We start from the raw sequence: 18,722 nt of genomic DNA, 5'->3' as shown, positions 1-18,722 counted from the left end.
AGCCCGGCCCCGCCGCGGGCCCCGGGCACGTCCCGCCCTGCCCGGGGATGGTACCGACCCTCCTCCGCCGTCCCAGCGACGGGACGAGGAGCAGTGGCCGTAAACTAAAACACAGGTTTGTTTTTTCAAACTGAGGAGGAACTTTTATACATTGCGGGTGGCGGAGCGCTGAGCAGCTGCCCTGGGAGGGGCTGGAGTGTCCCTGTCTGGGAACATCCCAAACACACCTGGGTGTCCCTGTCTGGGGACATCCCAAACACACCTGGGTGTCCCTGTCTGGGGACATCGCAAACCCACCTGTACACATTCCCGTGCCACCCTTTCCAGGGGATCCTGCCTTGACAGTGGCGTTGTACTGCATGGTCTCCTTCCCAGCCTGACAGTTCCGAGTCTGTGGAATAAACCTGTCCTGCTGCTGCCATCCCGTGATTGTCCGTGTCTCACCTGTGTCCCCCTCTCCTCGTTTTTTCCCTTCCAGAGCCACTCAGTACACATGCATGTTGCTTAGCTATTTAATAGAGAATAAAGCCGATAAAAAGAAGCTGGTAATGAAACTCAAGCAGTTGGAATCTAGCATGAGCTCTGGCCGGAAAAGTAAGTACCCCGTGTCTAGAGGGATAAAAACTTCTTCACTTGCTCCTTCCAGTACAACAGCTCCTGGCCTTGTGTTTCCTGTAGTTAACCTACCTTGAGCCACAAAACCTCTTTTAGTATATTTACAGAACTGTCAATAGACCTTATCTCTGCCATGGCTTGCCAGGCTAGGTAAGGCTAAATAGATTTGATTTTTTTTTTACTTCCTTAGCCTCATCTTCAGTTAGACAATCGGAATTACTGCTGGAAGGATGAGAGGAATAAGTTAACAGTCAACTCTTGCTGTAGAGGCCAAACTGTCACCTCTGTTCAAGGACAGACCAGGGTTATGAGGCAAGGCTGGCTCGCTGTGTGCTCATTAGTCCTTCCAGCTGATGGGTTGAGACAGCCCAGTGCTGAAAGATCATCATCCCACAAGATCACCACTGAAGGACATCCTTCAATCTGGCTTTTATATCCTACTTAACATATTAATCTCTTTAGCATTTCTACCCTACTAAATGACTTACCCTTCCATGCTTACAGCCTGACCATTTGCATCACTCCCTTCTGTGTCACGGTTGCATCCACGATGATTACACTGTTACTATGTGTGTATCACTTGTTTTCAGCTTGATCTTGCACCCACTTGTCAATTGCTCAATCCTGGAACAACTGCAACACAGGAGACAAATATTCTAGTCTATCATATTGCCATGGATTTGTTTATTATTCCATTAGCTTTAGAGTTATGGTAATTTCCAGAGGGGAGGCCAGTTGGTTTATCAGTATAGCCATAATTGTCATGCTTCTGCTAAATAAATCACTAATAGACACCCGGGCTAAATTCAGGGCTCTTGTAGTTCCACCAGGCTTGGGTGCTGTCAGCATCTGCCACTGTGACAAGGCAGCAGGGTGTAAAAAGTGTTTTCAGTAATATTGTATTAACATTCAGGGCCCAAACCCCAAACGGTGCAGAGGTGAAATCAGGTTTGCCATATGTTGTAGCTTGAAATGGAATATACAGTGTTCCACACGGTTTACAAAGAGCTACATGTGCCTGTGGCAGATCCATGGCTGAGGAGGGACTTTGGTCCCCGTGCTCAGCACGTGAATCACCGGCTTTCACAGGCACAGAGGCCACCGGTATCTCATGGCTGCAACAGGATTAATGCAGCAACATCTTCTGTCCACAAAGTGAGGTAAAATGCAGTGCAATGTCCAGCTGAAATTAGAGGCTCTGTTTGTGTTCTTTATTTGCTGGCACTGAATCCTGCAGAGCCAAGGGTGATATTGGTCCAGAGGGGTGCAAGAACGGAGTGGCAAGAGAAACTGCAAGTCCTGGCTGTTGACCAGACATGTGTGTATGTCCTGGGCTGGTGATGTTTACGCAGAACTGAGATGTTTACACCCCTTTCCTCACTAATTCTAGCAAGTGCTCAAGCACACAAATGCCCAGAGCCCTCCAGGTTTTGTACAAACACACGCAGACCGTGACAGGCCGAGCTCTGCGCGAGGCCAGGCTGTGCTAACCTGTGTGGGCTTTCTTGCAGTGTTCAGGCTGGGCAATGTGGTGCACGCCTTGGTGGCAGCCAGGAGAGCTGCAGAGCTGCCAGAGGTGGTGCCTCGCCTGTGCCTCACGGGCTCCCACCTGAGCCGGGCCCTGTACTTCGTGTGCGACGCCGCGCTCTGGCTCCGCAGCGTCGGCCTCCAGCCGCACCTCGACAAACCCAAGTGGCACACCTGGGCCACCAAGTGCTACTACTGCTCCCTGCTGATGAACCTGGCCAGGGACTGGTATGAGATCTCCTGGAGGCTGGAGCAAGCTGCGCTGGAAGAAAAGGCAAAGGAGAATTCCACCTGGCAGAAAGACGGCGAGGAGCTAAACGGCGTGAAAAGCGATGGTTTGCACAGTTTTCTCTGCCAGCTCTTTCAGATACTGAAAGGGAATCCTCCTTTGCTGCTGGACTTGGTGAAAAACCTCTGTGATCTCTCGGGCCCTTTGGATACACTGGGAATCTACAAGACCAACCCAGGAGTGATTGGTTTCTGCGGTGTGCTCTCCTCCCTGGTGGGGATCCTCACATTAGCAAGCCCACATCTGAAGCTGAAACAGTGACATAAAAGGAGCTGCATAGTATGAGGCTGCAGCTTTGATCCTCTGACAGATTTTTATCTTCATATAGCACTTTCGAATGAACGTGTCTTAAAATAATCTCAAGATTAATTTTGTCCTCTGAAGAAGTGGATTCTGCCACTTTTCCTTCCCTGTGCCTTTGCAGATGAGTTTAGTGCCATGACACACTCACTGATGGGGTGGAGAGAGGAAAAGGCCAAGTAATATTTCACAAACAGAAAGAGGACTTGGAACTTGGCTGCTAGATAAGAAAATATTCCTTTATTTTAATACAGGGTTGTGAAATAACTGGATAGGCAACTGTAATAAGTACATGATTCATGACTACACTAATCATGTTTACACTGGAAAGTTTCAATTCACTAATCCAGGGTCCCTGCAGTCAGATTGTCTAGAGTGGGCTAAGGTGGGTTTGGAGCTGCATTTAGAGCTGCCTGATGTCAGGGATGAGTGTTCTGATGGGTTTGGGTTGGTGGATGCTGTGCCCTGCAGGCGCTGAGCACACTGTGGTGGCACCTGGAAATGGTCTCTGTGGTGTGTGCCCTGGTGGTGCTGGAGCTGCAGTCTAGTGAGTGCCAACTCCTGTCCCAAGAAATCTGCACTTTCTTTGTTTCCTTTGATACTGTGAGCCAGGGACTGTTGGCCAGTGACTCTGCTCCAGCAGGCCACAGCTGAGGGCTTTGGTGCAGGACAGCATATTAACTCCCAAACCCCTGTAATTGCAAGCACAATTATTTTCCATTAATGATATTGTGATAAGGAGCTTGTTTTTCTCTTTAAATTTACATGAAAAATTCCAGTGTAATAAGGAGTTTGGAACATGCAGTTAAGGAGAGAAGCCTGGCTCAGAGCTGGTTGAGTCACAAAAACTACAAGGACATGTTTCTAGTTGTGCAAGGAGGGGAGAGAATGGAGTTTGTCATGATAACATCAGAATCCCGTGTGGAAAAAAGCTTTTTACTGGATTTGGGCATTCATGGTTTAGACTTTCCTATCTGGTGCTCCCTCTCCTCCCTGCTCATGACCACATGATTGCTTGTGTGTTCCCTCGCTGGCTGAATGGGTTCAACCATTTGAAAATGCCTCATTTTGTTGCCCTGCAACTGTGTTATTGTTTATCACTGACCTCACTGGCAGGGATGGCTGGCAGTGTAACTGGGTTAAAGAGAAATGCTGTGTCCAGCTCTCTAGCCGGGCATGCAGTGTTTGCTGCTCCTGACTTTGCAGAGTACCAGTTTGACACCATCTGAGACAAACTGCACATTACACAGGAGATAAATGTAACATTTTTCTTCATCAGAGTTAGGCCTGTGTGTTCTGCTGCTTCCTGGTGTAAGAAGTCCTTGTTTAATCTGTCAAGGAGATGTGAAAACTAACCTGGACCAAAGTTCTCTCTTATTATTTCTGATGCTATCTAAAACCAGAAAATTAAAAGGTGTGGGTCTCCTTTATTAAAAGGCAAAGGATGTGGAATTAAGTAGGCAGGTGGGGCAGTGCTCCAGTTTACCTGAAGTTGTGGTTGGGCTTGGAATTACTTCCAGTTTGAATATGAAGTGATAGCCTGCCAATGAAGTGTTTGAAAAGAAAGAGGTTGCTGGGCAGGATAATTAAAGTGTGTTTGAAGACCAGATGTGGCCTTCAGGAGCTCTTCTTTTCAATATGGAAATGAGTAGCACTAGAAGTAGAAGCATACTGGCAGTTCAGGCCAAAATGGAGCATTGTGTGTGGGATATATATTATAGGCTATATTCTAGGCTTCATCTCCTTTATAACAATGGAATTTTTTTGTTTGTTTCTTTCTCCATTTGTCTTTCATCTCCTGGCAATGTGGAAGCCATCCCTACCTTAGTCAGAGTTGATCATTACCCCAGTGTGTAGCAACCCCTGGAAGCAAGGAAGAGGAGTCTCTGTCATCTGACAGTGGAGGTTTGACCAGCTTTTGTCTACAGAACCCCATCCTATTGCTAAAAATGTGTTTTCAGTCCCACTCAGGGGAGCTCTCAGATGCAAAATACTTCACAAAATACTTTCACTGGTTTGCCAGCTGCTTTCTCTTTCTCTTTTACACTTTTCAGGGAAAGCCATTGATAGAGCCCAATCTCCCTCCCTGTGCAAAGCCCTGAGCCAGGCTTTGATGTTTCTCCCATAGGGCCTGGTGTGGATTAGCTTATTGAGGGAAATGAGGGTGAGTTTTCAGGCTGGCTCAGCCCTGCCTGTCCCATTCTCCATGATGTAGGCTGGAACACACAGGAGTACCTCTGTTTACTGGATGTTAAGCACTAATATTTGCCTTCTGCTCCCCAGCTGGAGGCTGGTGATTTAAGGTACCTTAACATAATGTGACTGAAACTATAGGATTGTGATCATATGGAGAAAATCCTTTTAGTGCCTTTTTTTGTATCTGTTTCCAATACAGCAGTTGGAGTAAGAACAAGATGTTTGAACATAAGCAATAAACTGTGATGAGTGTGACACTGTGTCTGTGTATCACTTGGAAGGTGGTGTAAAGAGATGCTGAAGGGGGGAGAATTCCTCCCATCTCTGAATTTTATGAAGGATGACACTTTTAAAGAGACATTGCCTGTGAGTGGGTTCTAGAGCTTTCCTTTTGCAGTACCCAACTGGCAGCTAGATTCATCCAGCTAATTTAGAATCACAATTTCATCTGCAAAAACGTTAAGAGATATGTGGGTATCAGGTGAAACTACATCCTTAGTGCTCTGAAACAAGGAGGTGTTTTGGGAATTGCCATCAGCTGCCTTTGAGTACCAGCAGTGAGGGCTGGAGCCTTGTGGCCAGTGCAGGCACAGCTGGGTGAAAGGGACAGGGACACCTGTATTTCAGTATCTTATAAACAGCTTTTCATTTGGATGGTTTAATGACAAATGCCAGTTCAGGGGAACAAAGGGTGACATCTCTGGCAGAGGTGGCAAGGGATGGAGCCAGGATAACTATTAAATATCTTATAAACAGCTTTTCATTTGCATGGTCATGGTTTAATGACAAATACCCAGTTCAGGGGGGGGAACAAAGGGTGACATCTCTGGCAGAGGTGGCAAGGGATGGAGCCTGGATAACCATTAAACTGAACTCACTGTTAGCTCCTACCCCCTGCAGCAAGAGTCTTGCAAACTTGGAAGCTCCCAAATGTCAGCTCCTGAACAATGTATAAAGCATGGCATTCAGGAGTGCTTTAGCAAGAGTTTTCTTCTGGCTTAGTGGCTTCAGACACATTCTGTCATGGAAACAGTAGGAGAGTGGTCATCTTCTCTTCTGCTTATAGACAAGGCCTTCCTAACATTAACACTGTGCTGGGCATGACATTTCAAGGAATATGTGAGCCAGTGGGGATTCCCAGGTGAGCATCAACAGCAGGCAAAGGTTAAAAACCAACATCACCAGGGAGATACCAAATAAACCAGTTCTGTAGAGGAAGTGTTGCTAGGGGAGGGTGTGAGTAGTCTTCCAAGTGTCTAAAAGCTTTTGGGCCAAGAGCAAGGCAATAATCGGTCTCCAAATCCAGGAGATAATACTTCTATATTGCCACAAAGAATTAAATCACACCTTTTTTTTTTTTAATGAAAGTAAAATAAAAATCTAAATAGCTTGTCTAGGAGGGCATCCTGAAAAAGAAACTGGGCAGACATCTGTCAGCAGTGGTTATGGGGTTGCTGATCCTGCATGGAAATGAATCAGATACTTCTCCAGCCCCTTCCCAGACCGAAGGATAAAGGTACCTTGCAGGGCTTTGGGGATCTGGCTCATCCCCTCACTGTGGTGTATTACTGAGTGTGGAGCAGACTGCAGAGACAGGGGTGTGAAGCTGCTTCCCTGCACCCTGTGGATCTGTGAGCTCTCAGCATTGCCTGCAGGAGCACAGGGAGGGTTTCTGGTGCTGCAGTGGTGGGGCAGGGAGGCCGTGGTGCCTTTGCCCTGCAGAGCCAGGGCTGGCACAGCCTTTGCCCCAGAGGAAGGGGAGGGGATGAGCACAGGCTTTAGTAGGGCAAAGGCTGTTGGCTCCTGACTCCAGCCAAGGCAGGGAGGAGGTTGCTGTGCCCTCTGCACTTTCAGCCAGGCCAGCAGGGCTGGAAAAAGTCTGAGTGCCAAGAGAGCAAACTTTCAAGCAGGCTGGTGCCCTTTGTCGCTGTCTCTGAAGGGCAGGGTCTGACCCCAGCACCAGCTGGAGGCAGCCCAGCACACTCATGTGCCTCTGTACCCAGCCAGCAAGGCAGGCACAGCCCCAGCCTGGGAGCAAACTCTGGGCTCTTTGGGAAGCAAAGGGGCATTTCCTTTCTATCTGTGCCTTTCCCATGCCCCAGGGAAGCCTCCCACCCCCACACAGGAGCAGTGCAGACACAAGCAGGGAGCCATGGAGCCGTGTTGGGTGCTCACCTCCATGTGCTGAATGGGAGCGCTGGGCAGCTGTGGGCATTGTGAGCCACATGCCAAGGGACACACAGCAGCCCTGGACCTCTCATCTGCACTGATCTCCTGATTATTGCCTTGTCCTCAGGCATTTGTCCTCTTTCCACCACACTGTCCTCGTCTCATCAGTGTTGCTCATCTGTAGTCAGTAACCAAAGCTTGGCATGGTCCCATGAAGGTGGTGTGGTTTTCTTTTCAATCAGTACCACAAATGGATCAGTAACAATGGTGTGAGTCCTCAGTGTGCCTCCTGTGCACTGAGGCCATGGAAGAGCAGCATTTTGGTGAGGGCACTGCTGGCTGGTCAAGGAGGGCAGCAGCATTTGTGAATCCACATTTGGGGAACCATGTCTTTTTTTGGTCCCACCATCACAGGAAACATCTTGAATAGTCTGTCAGAGGATCACTGAGAGGGTAAGGCATTCTGGGGCATGGAACACAGGCTGCACCATCACCAAATGGGGCACAAACTCTGCTCAGAGGTGCACAAAGCAAGAATAGGAGATGTCAGGTACAACAAAGAAAATTCCAGCTCGACATTAGGAAAAAATAGTTTAACCATTAGTATGGTTAGTACAGGAACTGGGCCCCAGAGAGAGGGGAATCTTCTCCCTAGGAGTTTTTAAGACTGGACAAGACCAAGAGCAGCCTGATTTGGCTTTGAGGGTAGCCCTGCTTTGAGCAAGAGTTGAATGAAGTGATCTTCAGAGATCACTTCCAAATGGATCTTTTCTCCATCTACCCCAAATGCCTAAAACTTTCCTAATGCAGTGTCTGCTCTGACCCTCAGCTAGAGCCTCCTCACCAAAAGCCTCATGAATCATCTTAGAAATTGCAGACCTGCCCAAACCAGATTGCTTCAAGCAGAATATGTCCCCCACATCTGCCTTCTGCTCCTTGTGCTCAGTAAACTGTCCTGGGGAGAAACCACCTTCTTGGTCTCTGTTAGGTTTCCCAGCAGGATCATACCCTGGTCCATCATAAGGCACAGCAGGGCTTACAGAAACACAGGAAGGTTTTATTCTCTTAGGAAACCCTGACTCTTCACCTTCTCCCTGTCTGCCCATGATCTGCTGCTTTCGAGGTGCTGAGGTGCCAGGGCAGCTCCTTCTCCTCTTGTGTGGAAGGAGAGGTGTTAAACCCTGGAACATTCCAGCCGTGCTGCAGCTGCTGCACTCTGCAGGGAAGGCGACAAAAGGGATTTTCTGCCGTCATCTGTTCCCAATTACGGTGGTTTCAGGGAGCTCCTTGGCCCGTTTCCACCACGATCCCTGAGCTCCCGAGCCCACGCAATGGGAGGTGGGGCCTGGTGGTGGTGGTAGTGGCCAGAGCACGGTGCCTCACCCTCACAGCACCAGGGTGAGGGGACAGTGCAGACACCACTCTCTGCTCCTGCTCTGCTGGGGACAGGCTGGCCCTCGGTGAGTAGTCTGTGCCCACTGGGTGCTCCAGGACAGCTTCAGTGGGACCAGGGGGTGAGAGCAGGGATCACCCATTCTCTCTAGATTTCCAGAATTTCATCTGCTGCTGTGAAAAAGGGGTCTGTGCTTGGGCTGGAGCTGTGTTTTCACAAGGATGAGTGTTGGCATTTTGAGCAGCAGATATGTGCAAGGGGGATGCTGATCTCAGCTGGACATCTCACCATATCCCTACCCACCACTCTATCTGCTCCTGTCCTGCCTTCCTATCCCTTCTCAGCCAGAGTCTACTCTCATGCACATCTGTTATCATCCTGGTTGCTCTGAGTTTGCTTTGCCAGCCTACTTTATCCTGCCCTTACCATAACTTCTCTGAACTACATCCTCTCAACTAATGTTTTTGTATCTTTGGGTGTTAAGGCACACGAGCAGGGCAGGGCTGCATGGAGGCTTTGGTTTTACAGTTTAACTGGTAAAAAGTCAAATGTTGGGCAATGCCACGTCCATTGCACCCACGGGAGGTGTGTGTCAGCCCAGCTGCTGTGTGAGGGGGTAAAGGAGTGAGGGGGAGCCCAAGCCCAGCCCTGCTTTCAGGCAGAGTCTGCGGTTCCCAACTTTGCTTTGCAGGTGGGTGCGCCACAATGACGATGAAGAAGACTCAGCCCCTGCAGGATGGAAGTGCCAAGGTGGGTGCAGGGAAAGGGAGAGAGAAAAGGGCAGAGGTGTGCCAAGGGGGCCAGGTAGTGTGTGCTGACTGTGCTGGATGAATACCAGCCGCACCTCATGCTGTCTCACATGTCCCATGTTCTCTTTATGTGGATCTTTACCTGCAGTAGGATGGAGCATCATCAAAGGGAAAGGGCAAACCTTTTTGCTTGCTTGAAATTAAATAGTTCAGATTCAAAATTGTTCACCTTGGGCTGATGCAAGCACTAGCTGGCAACTGTGCCTGTCCTTCATCTGTGCCCCATTTAGTCCCCAGATCTCCAGCACGGAGGTTTCCACAGGGTGGAAAGCCAGAGGGAGCATCTAAACAGTTGGGTTTGAGACATTAGAGCGGTGGAGACCGACCCCCTCAGACACTGCCTGCAGTGTCCCTGCTCCCTCAGTGGCAGCAGCCAGAGAAATAACCTCCAGCTCTTCCCATGCAAGCCAAAGTGTGAGTCTTCAGTGTGCCTCCTCTGCACTGAGGCCATGGAAGAGCAGCATTTTAGTGAGGGCACTGCTGGCTAGTCAAGGAGGGCAGTTGTTCCTCTACAAAGCACTGATCCTCTACAAAGCACTGTTCCTCTACAAAGCACTGATCCTCTACAAAGCATTGATCCTCTACAAAGCAGTGATCTCTGCTCACTGCAACCCACTGAGAGCCAGCGGTGTGCGGGCAGCGGGGCGCTCCTCAGGGAATTGGGGCGCTCCTCAGGGCACTGCTGTTGGCTCACCCCTATCCACCCACCACGCACAGGAGAACGTGCTGCAGAGGGTGCTGCAGCTGCCCGTGGTGAGCTCGACATGCCAGACGCTGCAGCGCAAGTACAGCAGCACCAAGGAGTCGCACCCGCTGATGGCCTCGGTGTGCGAGGTGTACGAGCGGGGTGTGCAGGGCGCCGGCGCCCTGGCCATGTGGGGCATGGAGCCCGTGGTGCGCCGCCTGGAGCCACAGTGTGAGTCCGTCTGCTGGGGGGGACGGGGCAGGGGGGCCCAGCACAAGCATGGGCCTGGCACAGCCCAAGAGTTTTTCTTACCATGCTTTTGCCCAAGGCAGTCGCTGTGGCCAACAACCTGGCTTGCCGGGGCTTGGACCATCTAGAGGAGAAGATCCCTGCTCTGCAGTACCCTGTTGACAAGGTAAGTCACAGACAGGGTGAGCCTGTCACTCTTGCGCTGAGAATGACACAGGAACAGGCGGGAGGCAGTGTTGTAGAAAGAGCAAAGAAGGCTTTATTCAAGAGAACCACGAGGTTTTTATAGAGTAATACCATACATTCTATTTGATTGGCTAGTTAACAAAAACACCTTCCTTATACACCATCCTTGAGAAGAACAGAAAGATGAAGTAGAAAAACACCACCTGCAGATTGTTTATACTTAACAAGTTGTGCCATCCTTACAACTCCCTAAAAATTCTCACAAGCCGCTCTGAGAAACCCTTGCCATTTCTCTCTCTCTGTCCCATGGCATCCACACTGGACAATCTGGGACACCCCAGCCCCTCTGAAAAGCCCACAGCACATCTCCTCTAGTCTTGCTTCTGGATGGTGACAGGCTGCTGGCTGTGAAACAAGGCAGCATCTCCAAGTGAGGGCTCCTCCAAGGGCCTTTGCAGCCTAAACGATGGTTGGGGCTCCCAAATATAAGTCAGCAATGTCCTGTGTCGAATCCCTGCCAACTACCTCCAGCCCAGGCTGGAGAGAGCTGTTATGCCCCTCTTGCTGGCATGGACATGGCTGGGGTCCCTGCGGTTCCTCTGGCTGTCCTATGCCACCCCAAGCACACCAGAGGGGCTGTTCTCCATCTCTCTGCCCACAGCTCGCATCTGAACTGAAGGACACCATCTCCTGCCCCCTCCAAAGCGCCAAAAGCACCATTGGCAGCTCCATGGATAAGATCATTGAGCTGGCAGCAGAGGGTTATGAGGCCACCAAGAGCACAGTGGAAACAACAGCCAAGTACACAAGGAAGAACTCAGTGACCCAGATGGCAGCTGCAGGGGTCGACACAGCCCTGGGAGGGCTGGAGAAGCTGATGGAATACCTGCTGCCAGAGGAGGATGAAGAAGCAGGTAGTCCTAATGCCCAAATCCCCTCTGAGGGAGTCTGGTGACAACTGGCTGGGTGGCTCCTCAGCTGTGTGGTGCATGGGGCAGGAGAATTTTGCATAAGGATTTTGGCGTAAGTCTGCCTAGGAGGGTTGTCCCACCACAATGTAACCATTCTTCTGCCTGTACTCTTCTACCTTTAGATAAGAAGCCCAAAAAGAAACGTCTGTCAACACCAAAGGTGTCCCAGCAGCAGCCCAGCACTAGCACCACCACTCCCAGCACTCCCAGTGCTCCCAGGGCTCCCAGTGCTCCCAGGGCTCCCAGTGCTCCCAGGGCATACAGCGCATGCAGCACACCCAGCACTTCCAGCGCTCCCAGTGCTCCCAGTGCTCCCAGCACCCTGGGCCGGATTGGTGCTTTGGTCAGCACCGTGTCTCACCGCGCTTACCAGCAAACCACCCAAAGCCTCCAGCGTGCCAAAACCAAAGGGCAGGAGCTGGCCTCCTGGATCCCCATCCTGGTGAGTGCCAGGACCCACCTGCTGGGTTCCTGCTCCCCCATGTCCTCTTTTGAGCTGGTTTTGCTTTCAGACAGGAGGTTTCAGGCTCCTTGGAGTAAATCTGAGCAGAGTTCACTTCCCCTGCTCAGCAGGACAAGCTGGGGCTGGCGATTCTTGCGTGATGTTCACACATAACCATGTACCACATTAGTGGGACGAGTTATTTTTAGCAGGTTCCCAGCATGTAATTGTTGATTTATGGCCTTGCCATAACATCCTTCCTAAAGCAAAAAGCTCCTGCAGAGACCCAAAGGGGATGGGGAGAAGGAGGTACTTTTCCTACCCTGTGCTGTAGTGGGAACAACTTCCCCGGCCTGTGCCAAAATCCCAGAGCTCCCATCTGCCCTCAGGGTTTCTCCCCAGATGCACAAATGAGCTCCCTGTGTACCCCTGTGAAATCCTCAGGCTAAAAGGACAGAGTGGGACCAGCCAGCTCCCTCTGAGTGGTGCCTTTTTGCTCCCCTGGCAGGGAAGCCTGGCCAAGCCGAGTGCCCCTGCAGCCCCCCAGGCCCGCAGTGACGGGCAGGGCAGCACGGGCTGGCTGACCCGGCGCCACAGCAAGGCACCCGAGCAGAAGCAGGAGAAGGCAGGCAAGAAAGACACCAACCACACCCAGGTATGGAGAAAAGCAGAGCAGTGAGCTGGGAATGCTCCAAAGCATCCTCCTACCCATGGACCGTGGATGCTGTTCCCCCATACATTTGGGGCCCCTATCCCTGCTCAATCCTGAAATGCAGCTTGGAGGATGCAAGAGGGGTTTGGCAGTGGGGCAGGCCCAGGATCCCCTTCCCTTCCCCCAAAGCTGGGAGCTGTGGGCAGCCTCTGTGCCAGGCAAAATCACCGTGGCGTCTATGTTGAAAACTCCTTTGGAGCTGTGGGATGCCAGCACTGAACTCCCTACTGAACCTCTGAACACCCCTGAAAAATCCCCCGCCATGGTCCCAGCAGGGAGGGGCGGTCTGAGCCGGTGGGGCTGGGAACAGGCTCCTGCACGGGCTCCGCTGGGAGCTGGGGACGGGAAGCAGCAGGTTGGGGTCAGTGCCCTTTGCCTCTGCCTGCAGCGGAAGCACAGCCTCGAGCAGAGGGTCCCCCGGGGCCCCGAGTGGGGGGAGCTGGCAGGGACAGGGAGAGACCCTGCTGCAAAGAGCTGTGGTGGCTTTTGCAGAGCAGCCAGCTGAAATCTCTCAGGCTTAGAGCTGCAAAGGGGATGGGAAAACCAGGGCCACCCCTGTCCTGTCCTGCCTGGATGTGGGGCAGCCTCAGGAGCTGAGCTGGTTTCTCTGGGCAGGCGGGACAGGACCCCGGGCTCGTGGGCAGCGTGGCTCACAACCTGCAAAGCGCCTGCGCCTCGGGCATCTCCAGCGTGAAGAAGGTGCCAGCCGTGGCCTGGGATGCAGCAGAGGGCTTGATCCTCTTCACCCCCCGCAGGCTGTCCAGGGCCATGGAGACTGTGGATGCTCTCGGGGGGACCCTCGTCAGTGCCCCTAAGCATCTGCTGGGCACCCTGTACAGCTACGTGCCGGTGAGTTTGCCCCCAGCCAGGCCCTGTCCATCTCCAGCAAAGCCCATTCTGCTCAATCTCCTGCCATGGGCACCCCACAGCTGCAGGCAATGTCAGACTGGGGAGATGGGGTGCCATGAAGACATCTCAGTCCCACCCTCCTCTTGAGCATCCCCAAAGCCATGACAATGAGGCCCCCAACAGAACAAATGGGTCACACAGTGGTGACACCTTCACACAGCTCATGCCCAAGCCAAGGTGCGACCACATTCCCGGGAATGTGAAAGTTCAGGCTGAGACCCTGTTCTCCCTCCTTTACCTCAGCCTGTTGTTCCCCTGGGAGGGTTTCTCCACCACAGCTGCTCAAGGACTGCAAGCCACCCAGTCCTCTCCACTCTGGGGGCAAACTGGCTTCTCCTGAGGTTCTCCCAGTTCAAGGGGAGGGCTGTGCAGCATAGGTGGAGCAGGGCTGGCAGGTGGCTCCACCTGGCTGGGTGCTCACCCCATCTCTCAGCTCCGCAGGCAGTCGGTGAAGGAAGAAGAAGCATCCAGGGCCAGCAAGACCAACATGGAGAAGAAAGAGAAGAAGGAGGAGGAGGAGGAGGAGACCAAGCCCGCTGCCCCCTCCACTGAGGAGAAGTCCCAGCTGAGGAGTGACTGGCGGCTGTACCGTGGCCATCACCCCCTGTCCTTCCGGGGTCTCGAGGCCCCCCTGTTCCGGCGGCACGGCTACTACCGCAGCCCTGCCCTGGAGCCCGAGTACCCGTTCCCAAGGAAATCCGCCTTCTCCCCCTACAACAGGAGGGTGAGCGAGGGCTCCTACCGCTTCAGCCCCGAGTCCATGTACAGCCGGGCGTACTACGGCAGTCTCTACAGCCCTGTCTACAAGAAGGACTGAACCAGCGGGCGGGACAAGCATCCCAGCCCCTCTCTAATCCCCTCAGCACGCTTAGCCTGGGCCCCTGGCAGCTTCCCACACACACCCCTGTTCCAGGACAGGAGCTCAAAGTGGTAGACAGGCCATGGGATAGCTTATTCTGGAGTGCATCAAGGCCAGGATGGGGGAATAAAGGCAAACAAAAGCCCTGCTGCCAGAAGGAGAAGGTAGGGGAAGGTGGGACTAGGAAGGTGAAGGAGATGTGGAAAGAGCAGTGAGACCAGAAGAAGGGATCACCCAGGGCTGGCACTGGGCTACCTTGGACCCTGCTCAGCAGACAGAGCGAACTTAGATGGGCTACACAGTGAGAGACAAAGCTGTCAAACATCACCATAGCAAGCCGGTTTCCCCATCCTTCCTCCCTCCATCCCCCCTTGCAGGGCACATCCCTAGGCACAGATTGCTCCTCCATGGAGGGGCTGAAGATCCCCACCACCCAGCAGGATTCATGAGTGGGAAAGCCCTGGGCACTTCTCTCCCCGTTGGTGGTAGGATGGATGGTGGGGTCAGGAGAAAGAACAGGTGGAGCTCCTGGAGCCCCTCTCCCACAGGATCACCTGGCTTCCCACACCACCTTGTTGTATCTGCTGCAATAATAAACCTGCAATAATAAACCACCTGCCACTCACCCCATCTGCTCGGCCTCTTTGTGGCAGTGAGACACCAAACCAAGGGAACACAGTGGGGTGAGACCCCCAACTCAGGGCCAAGGGAGTGGGTGCGGGAAACATCCTGTTACATTCCCTGTGAGCAGCAGCCACTGGGAGAGTGGGTGCTCATGCCCAGCACGGTACGTGTCTCTTCCCATGCCCCAAGTACAAATTCACAGCTCCAAGGAGCCGGGGCTTCCTGCCAAAGACAATTTATTGCATTTCCAGAAGAACACAGCAGGGAAATCAGTGTCCCTACAGCACGCACAAACCCTCTTCCAATACACTGCTTTCCCAGGGCACAAAGAGAAGGGTTTGGGAGAGGCAGGGAAAAGCCTCCCAGCAGCAGAGGGGTCAGCGAGCCCCTTTCCCCAGCTCCTTTCCTCCCCGGGGAGAGGCAGCCCTACAGAAGGAGTGGCTTGGGAAGGCCCGTGGTGCAATTCCCATCCTGGGAACGAGCCCCGCGCTTGGCTTTTCCTAGGCACAGCCTGTACAGCGCCCACCCGCACAAGGGAAACAAACGGCTGGGATGGCTGAAAGGCTGTGGGGGAGGGACAGGGCTGTGAGCACGGCTGTTCAAAAGCACGGCGGGGGATGGGAGGCACCAGCCCGCACCAAATTCCCCAGGATCACCGGTGCCCTGGGCTCTGATACACAGGTGGGAACTACCAGTGGCTCCCCAGTGGGGAAAGCCCCAGCTCTCCAGCTCATGGGTGCTCCAGGGTTACTGAAGAGGATCCTGATGAGGGCTAAACAGAAATAAGGGTCCCAGTGTAGGAGTGGAGAGACAGGGAGTCGTGTGCTGTACAAGAGCAGGATGTTCTCCCTAACCGCTGACAGCCTGGGCAGCTCCTGCTGCAGGAGCTAGGGATGCTGCTGCCTGGAGCTTTGGCAAAATCCCCCCGTGGTTTCCAGTGTTGGGGATAGAAGGAGAAAGCAGGAGGCACCTAAAGAGCTGGTACAACAAAGAGATGAGACTGTCCCACGGCAGAGCCAAGAGTAACCCACTACAGTCCTCGGCTGCACTGGCTGTGCATGGCAGGACACCCAGACCCCGACGCAAGGAGGAGAGCAAGGAGCCCATCATACTCATGGAAAGACACACACCATGTCCATGGGCACCCAGCGAGGAGGCCTGGCCCAGCTGGGCAGCACAGAGAGCAGCAACACCCGTGCAGGGGCTCAGAGGGAGTCCGTTCGCTTTCGGGCAAACACGGCCGACATGGTCTTGACGATGCCCCGGATCCCTGTGCCCTTCTTCAGGGCCAGCTTGGTGTCTGGGATGAGCTTGGCCAGTCCGTGGAAGACCATGAGGGCGCCGTGATAAGCCTCAGCTGCAGAGACCTCATAGAAACCGCAGTCTAAGGAGAGGGCCAGGAGCCGGCCCTCCTCGCTGGACACTACCCGCTGGTGGTGCAGGTCCCGTTTGTTGCCCACAATGACAATGGGCACCTTCTCCTGGTTCTGCCCCTCCTTTGCAGCCTTGATGAACTGGACTTTGAGGGGCAGGATGTTGAAGCTGGCACGGTCACAGATACTGTAGACCAGGACAAAGCTGTCCGCCCACTGGATTCGCTTCTCCTCCGAGGAGCCATTGTCTGCCTGCTCCTGGGGAAAGAGAAAAGGAAGGGTTGTTTTATTGGGCTCCCTCCCTCCCCGCCTGCCTGATAGAAGAGAGCAATCCTGAGCCTGTCAGGACAGAGAACAGCAAAAGGGCAGAGAGAAAGAGGAGTACCAAGGAAGGCAGAGCAGCACCTGGCTAGCAGAACTAACCAAGGGGGGGATGATTCAGCTTTCAGCATCACACCCTAATCGTAACCGTCACCCAGCTGCCAAGCACTGCAGACTGTAGATGATAACACTGTGGGGACCTCAGAGCAGCACCTCTATTTCTTTACCACAGTCCTGTATTCCCATCAGTGCTTCAGCTCCAGTGTTCACAGCCAGAGGGCCTTGGGCTGTGGTAACTATTGCTACCCTGTCAGCAACATTGCTGTCCTGTGCTTGGCAGCTGAGAAGGGTTCAGTCACTTATGAACCCTCTGATTTGAAAGCCTTGCTCAACTGGACCTCCCAGCCTGTGGTTCCCCATAGATAACTTCCAGTAAAGGGTTTTTTGGTCCCTGGGGTAGAAAGGGATGATAGGAGTGGAGCCCTCTCACCTGGGAATTGGGGACGTCCCAGATGTGTAAGAGAATTTCTCGGCCATCCACAGTCAGGTTGTGGCTGTAGATGAATTCTGCACCCCGAAAAAGAAAAAAAAATCGTCATCTTCATGGTGCCACCAGCTGCCACCCTGAACCTTTTGCACCCCAGAGAAGCAGCTCTGGAGCAAAGAGACGGGTCACTGAACAAATACAACACTGAGCCCCTGGGAGCAGGCAGATGCTCTGGAGAAAGGCAGGAGAGGATGGGCTGCAATGAAATCCCACAGGCAGAAGCAGGGCTGTCTCTGTACCCCAGTCCCTGCTGGGAACTGGCCTGGCCTGGCCTGGCACTCACCCATGTCCCCGTACTCTCCAATAAAGCGCCGGGTCAGGAAGCGCACGGTCAGAGCTGCAGACGGAAGGACAGGAATCATCAGAATAACCCAAAACCTGGAGGACTGTCCTTTCTAAATCCAGAGCAGAGTCAGGCACCATGCCCTTGTAAACTCCTACAAGCAGCAACGACCTCTGAGTTCCCCCAGCCACCAGCAGGTCTGTGAGCTCAGCAGAGGCACAGCACGAACCAAAGCATCTGCACGATCCGGAGCACCAGCAAACTGCAGCTCAGTGGAAAATACCTTCCCCTGTCATTGCCCAGCTGGCTACAAGGTTGTGCTCAGCTTCCCCACCTTGAATCACAGCGGCACCCCAGGGCTCAGCCCCACTTCACCAATTCCTCCACGGGCTGCTCCCTGCCACTGTCCTCCAAACACTGCTGCAGTTTTCAGCAAGGAACCCCCTGCTACAGTTCACGGTCAGTTCTCACCTGATTTCCCTACGTTGTCTGCTCCCATGACAAGGACGTTTGCTTCCATCTTCAGGGCAGCGGGGCCCGGCACCTCCATGAGGGCAGGGTGGTCGGGGGTGAAGCTGGTGCTGCGGCGCAGGGGGAGCCGGAGCCCCATGCCGAGCGCGGCCGAGCCCCTCGCACGGTCCCAGCCGTGTGTACAACTCGGCTCGGCACAGCCGACAGCCCAGCGCTTCCCACGGCACCCGGGGGACCCACCAGGCCCATACCCCTCCCCGCAGCCGCAGGGGCGGTGCACAGGGAACTGCAGGCAGCCGGATGAAAAACTTTGTCATCGCTCGGAGGGTCCTGAACATACGTCAGTGGCTGAGCCGGCCCCGCCAGCCCCCAGCGCGGCGGGCGGCCGGGAAGCACCAGCTGTCGGCACCAGCTGCTCCCCAAGCCGCATCCCAGGAGGGACCCACGCCCCCACCCCAAAGCACTTTGTGCCTCGGTAGGGCCACGCAGCCCCTCGTCCCTTCCCCACGGTGATCGTGGGAATGTCACCGGGGAGTGCGGGAGTGTCACCGCTGCTGGGCTGTCTCGTCAGCACAGGGATGAAGCGGCTGATGAGAGACGTGAGTCCCTCGGGGCTGGCGGAGCATCTCATGGGCGGCGGAACTTTATTTCACCAGCGATGGAACACTCAAGATTAACGCAGCGCTGCCTCGCACGTGACGAAGCATCTCACGAGGGACGGAATCCCGAGTGAGTGAGTGAGCGATGAAACATCCCAAGAGTGATGGAGCTTCTCTGGAGCACCGGGATGCC

General features: G+C 53.6%; 4 protein-coding genes across 4 annotated transcripts in view; 3 read left to right on the top strand and 1 right to left on the bottom strand.

Moving 5' to 3' along the window:
- PEX11A (peroxisomal biogenesis factor 11 alpha) overlaps positions 1-5,182 on the top strand; it is a 6,431-nt gene extending 1,249 nt beyond the window's left edge. Inside the window, exons 2-3 of the mRNA XM_014306518.2 lie at positions 479-594; positions 2,127-5,182. Coding sequence (XP_014161993.1) covers positions 479-594; positions 2,127-2,692 — 682 coding nt within the window. The 3' untranslated portion in view covers positions 2,693-5,182. The remainder of the gene's footprint in view (positions 1-478; positions 595-2,126) is intronic.
- Positions 5,183-8,483: 3,301 nt separating this feature from the next.
- On the top strand, positions 8,484-14,269 carry PLIN1 (perilipin 1). Its single transcript, XM_005419588.1, has 9 exons — positions 8,484-8,556; positions 9,181-9,239; positions 10,016-10,214; positions 10,316-10,398; positions 11,080-11,332; positions 11,512-11,831; positions 12,340-12,486; positions 13,159-13,392; positions 13,886-14,269. Exons 2-9 carry the CDS (start codon positions 9,195-9,197, stop codon positions 14,267-14,269), a joined length of 1,665 nt encoding a protein of 554 aa, XP_005419645.1. The 5' UTR covers positions 8,484-8,556; positions 9,181-9,194.
- A 937-nt stretch (positions 14,270-15,206) lies between these two features.
- On the bottom strand, positions 15,207-18,161 carry LOC102044511 (ras-related and estrogen-regulated growth inhibitor-like protein). Its single transcript, XM_005419587.3, has 4 exons — positions 17,931-18,161; positions 17,460-17,513; positions 17,120-17,196; positions 15,207-16,566 (listed from the first exon to the last, which is right to left on the bottom strand). The coding sequence occupies exons 1-4, from the start codon at positions 18,067-18,069 to the stop codon at positions 16,141-16,143; spliced, it is 696 nt and encodes a 231-aa protein (XP_005419644.3). The 5' UTR covers positions 18,070-18,161; the 3' UTR covers positions 15,207-16,140.
- A 69-nt stretch (positions 18,162-18,230) lies between these two features.
- The window catches only part of KIF7 (kinesin family member 7), an 11,455-nt gene continuing 10,963 nt past the window's right edge, over positions 18,231-18,722 (top strand). Inside the window, 1 exon segment of the mRNA XM_031055892.1 lies at positions 18,231-18,405. Coding sequence (XP_030911752.1) covers positions 18,231-18,405 — 175 coding nt within the window.

This window comes from Geospiza fortis, unplaced genomic scaffold (genome assembly GCF_000277835.1).
Source record: "Geospiza fortis unplaced genomic scaffold, GeoFor_1.0 scaffold171, whole genome shotgun sequence".
In the NCBI taxonomy this organism is placed as follows: domain Eukaryota; kingdom Metazoa; phylum Chordata; class Aves; order Passeriformes; family Thraupidae; genus Geospiza; species Geospiza fortis.
The sequence above is the reverse complement of the archived record's forward strand: the minus strand, read 5'-3'. Positions and strand labels throughout refer to the sequence as shown.

Excerpts from the sequence above, each read along its gene's own strand:
- PLIN1 (XM_005419588.1), top strand. The coding sequence starts at position 9,195 with ATGACGATGAAGAAGACTCAGCCCCTGCAGGATGGAAGTGCCAAG. Across the intron at positions 9,240-10,015 it reads TGCAGGATGGAAGTGCCAAG|GAGAACGTGCTGCAGAGGGT; the intron begins GTGGGTGCAGGG and ends CACCACGCACAG. Across the intron at positions 11,832-12,339 it reads CCTCCTGGATCCCCATCCTG|GGAAGCCTGGCCAAGCCGAG; the intron begins GTGAGTGCCAGG and ends CTCCCCTGGCAG.
- LOC102044511 (XM_005419587.3), bottom strand. The coding sequence starts at position 18,069 with ATGGGGCTCCGGCTCCCCCTGCGCCGCAGCACCAGCTTCACCCCCGAC. Across the intron at positions 17,197-17,459 it reads TGGAGAGTACGGGGACATGG|AATTCATCTACAGCCACAAC; the intron begins GTGAGTGCCAGG and ends TTCGGGGTGCAG. Across the intron at positions 16,567-17,119 it reads GGGACGTCCCCAATTCCCAG|GAGCAGGCAGACAATGGCTC; the intron begins GTGAGAGGGCTC and ends CTCTTTCCCCAG.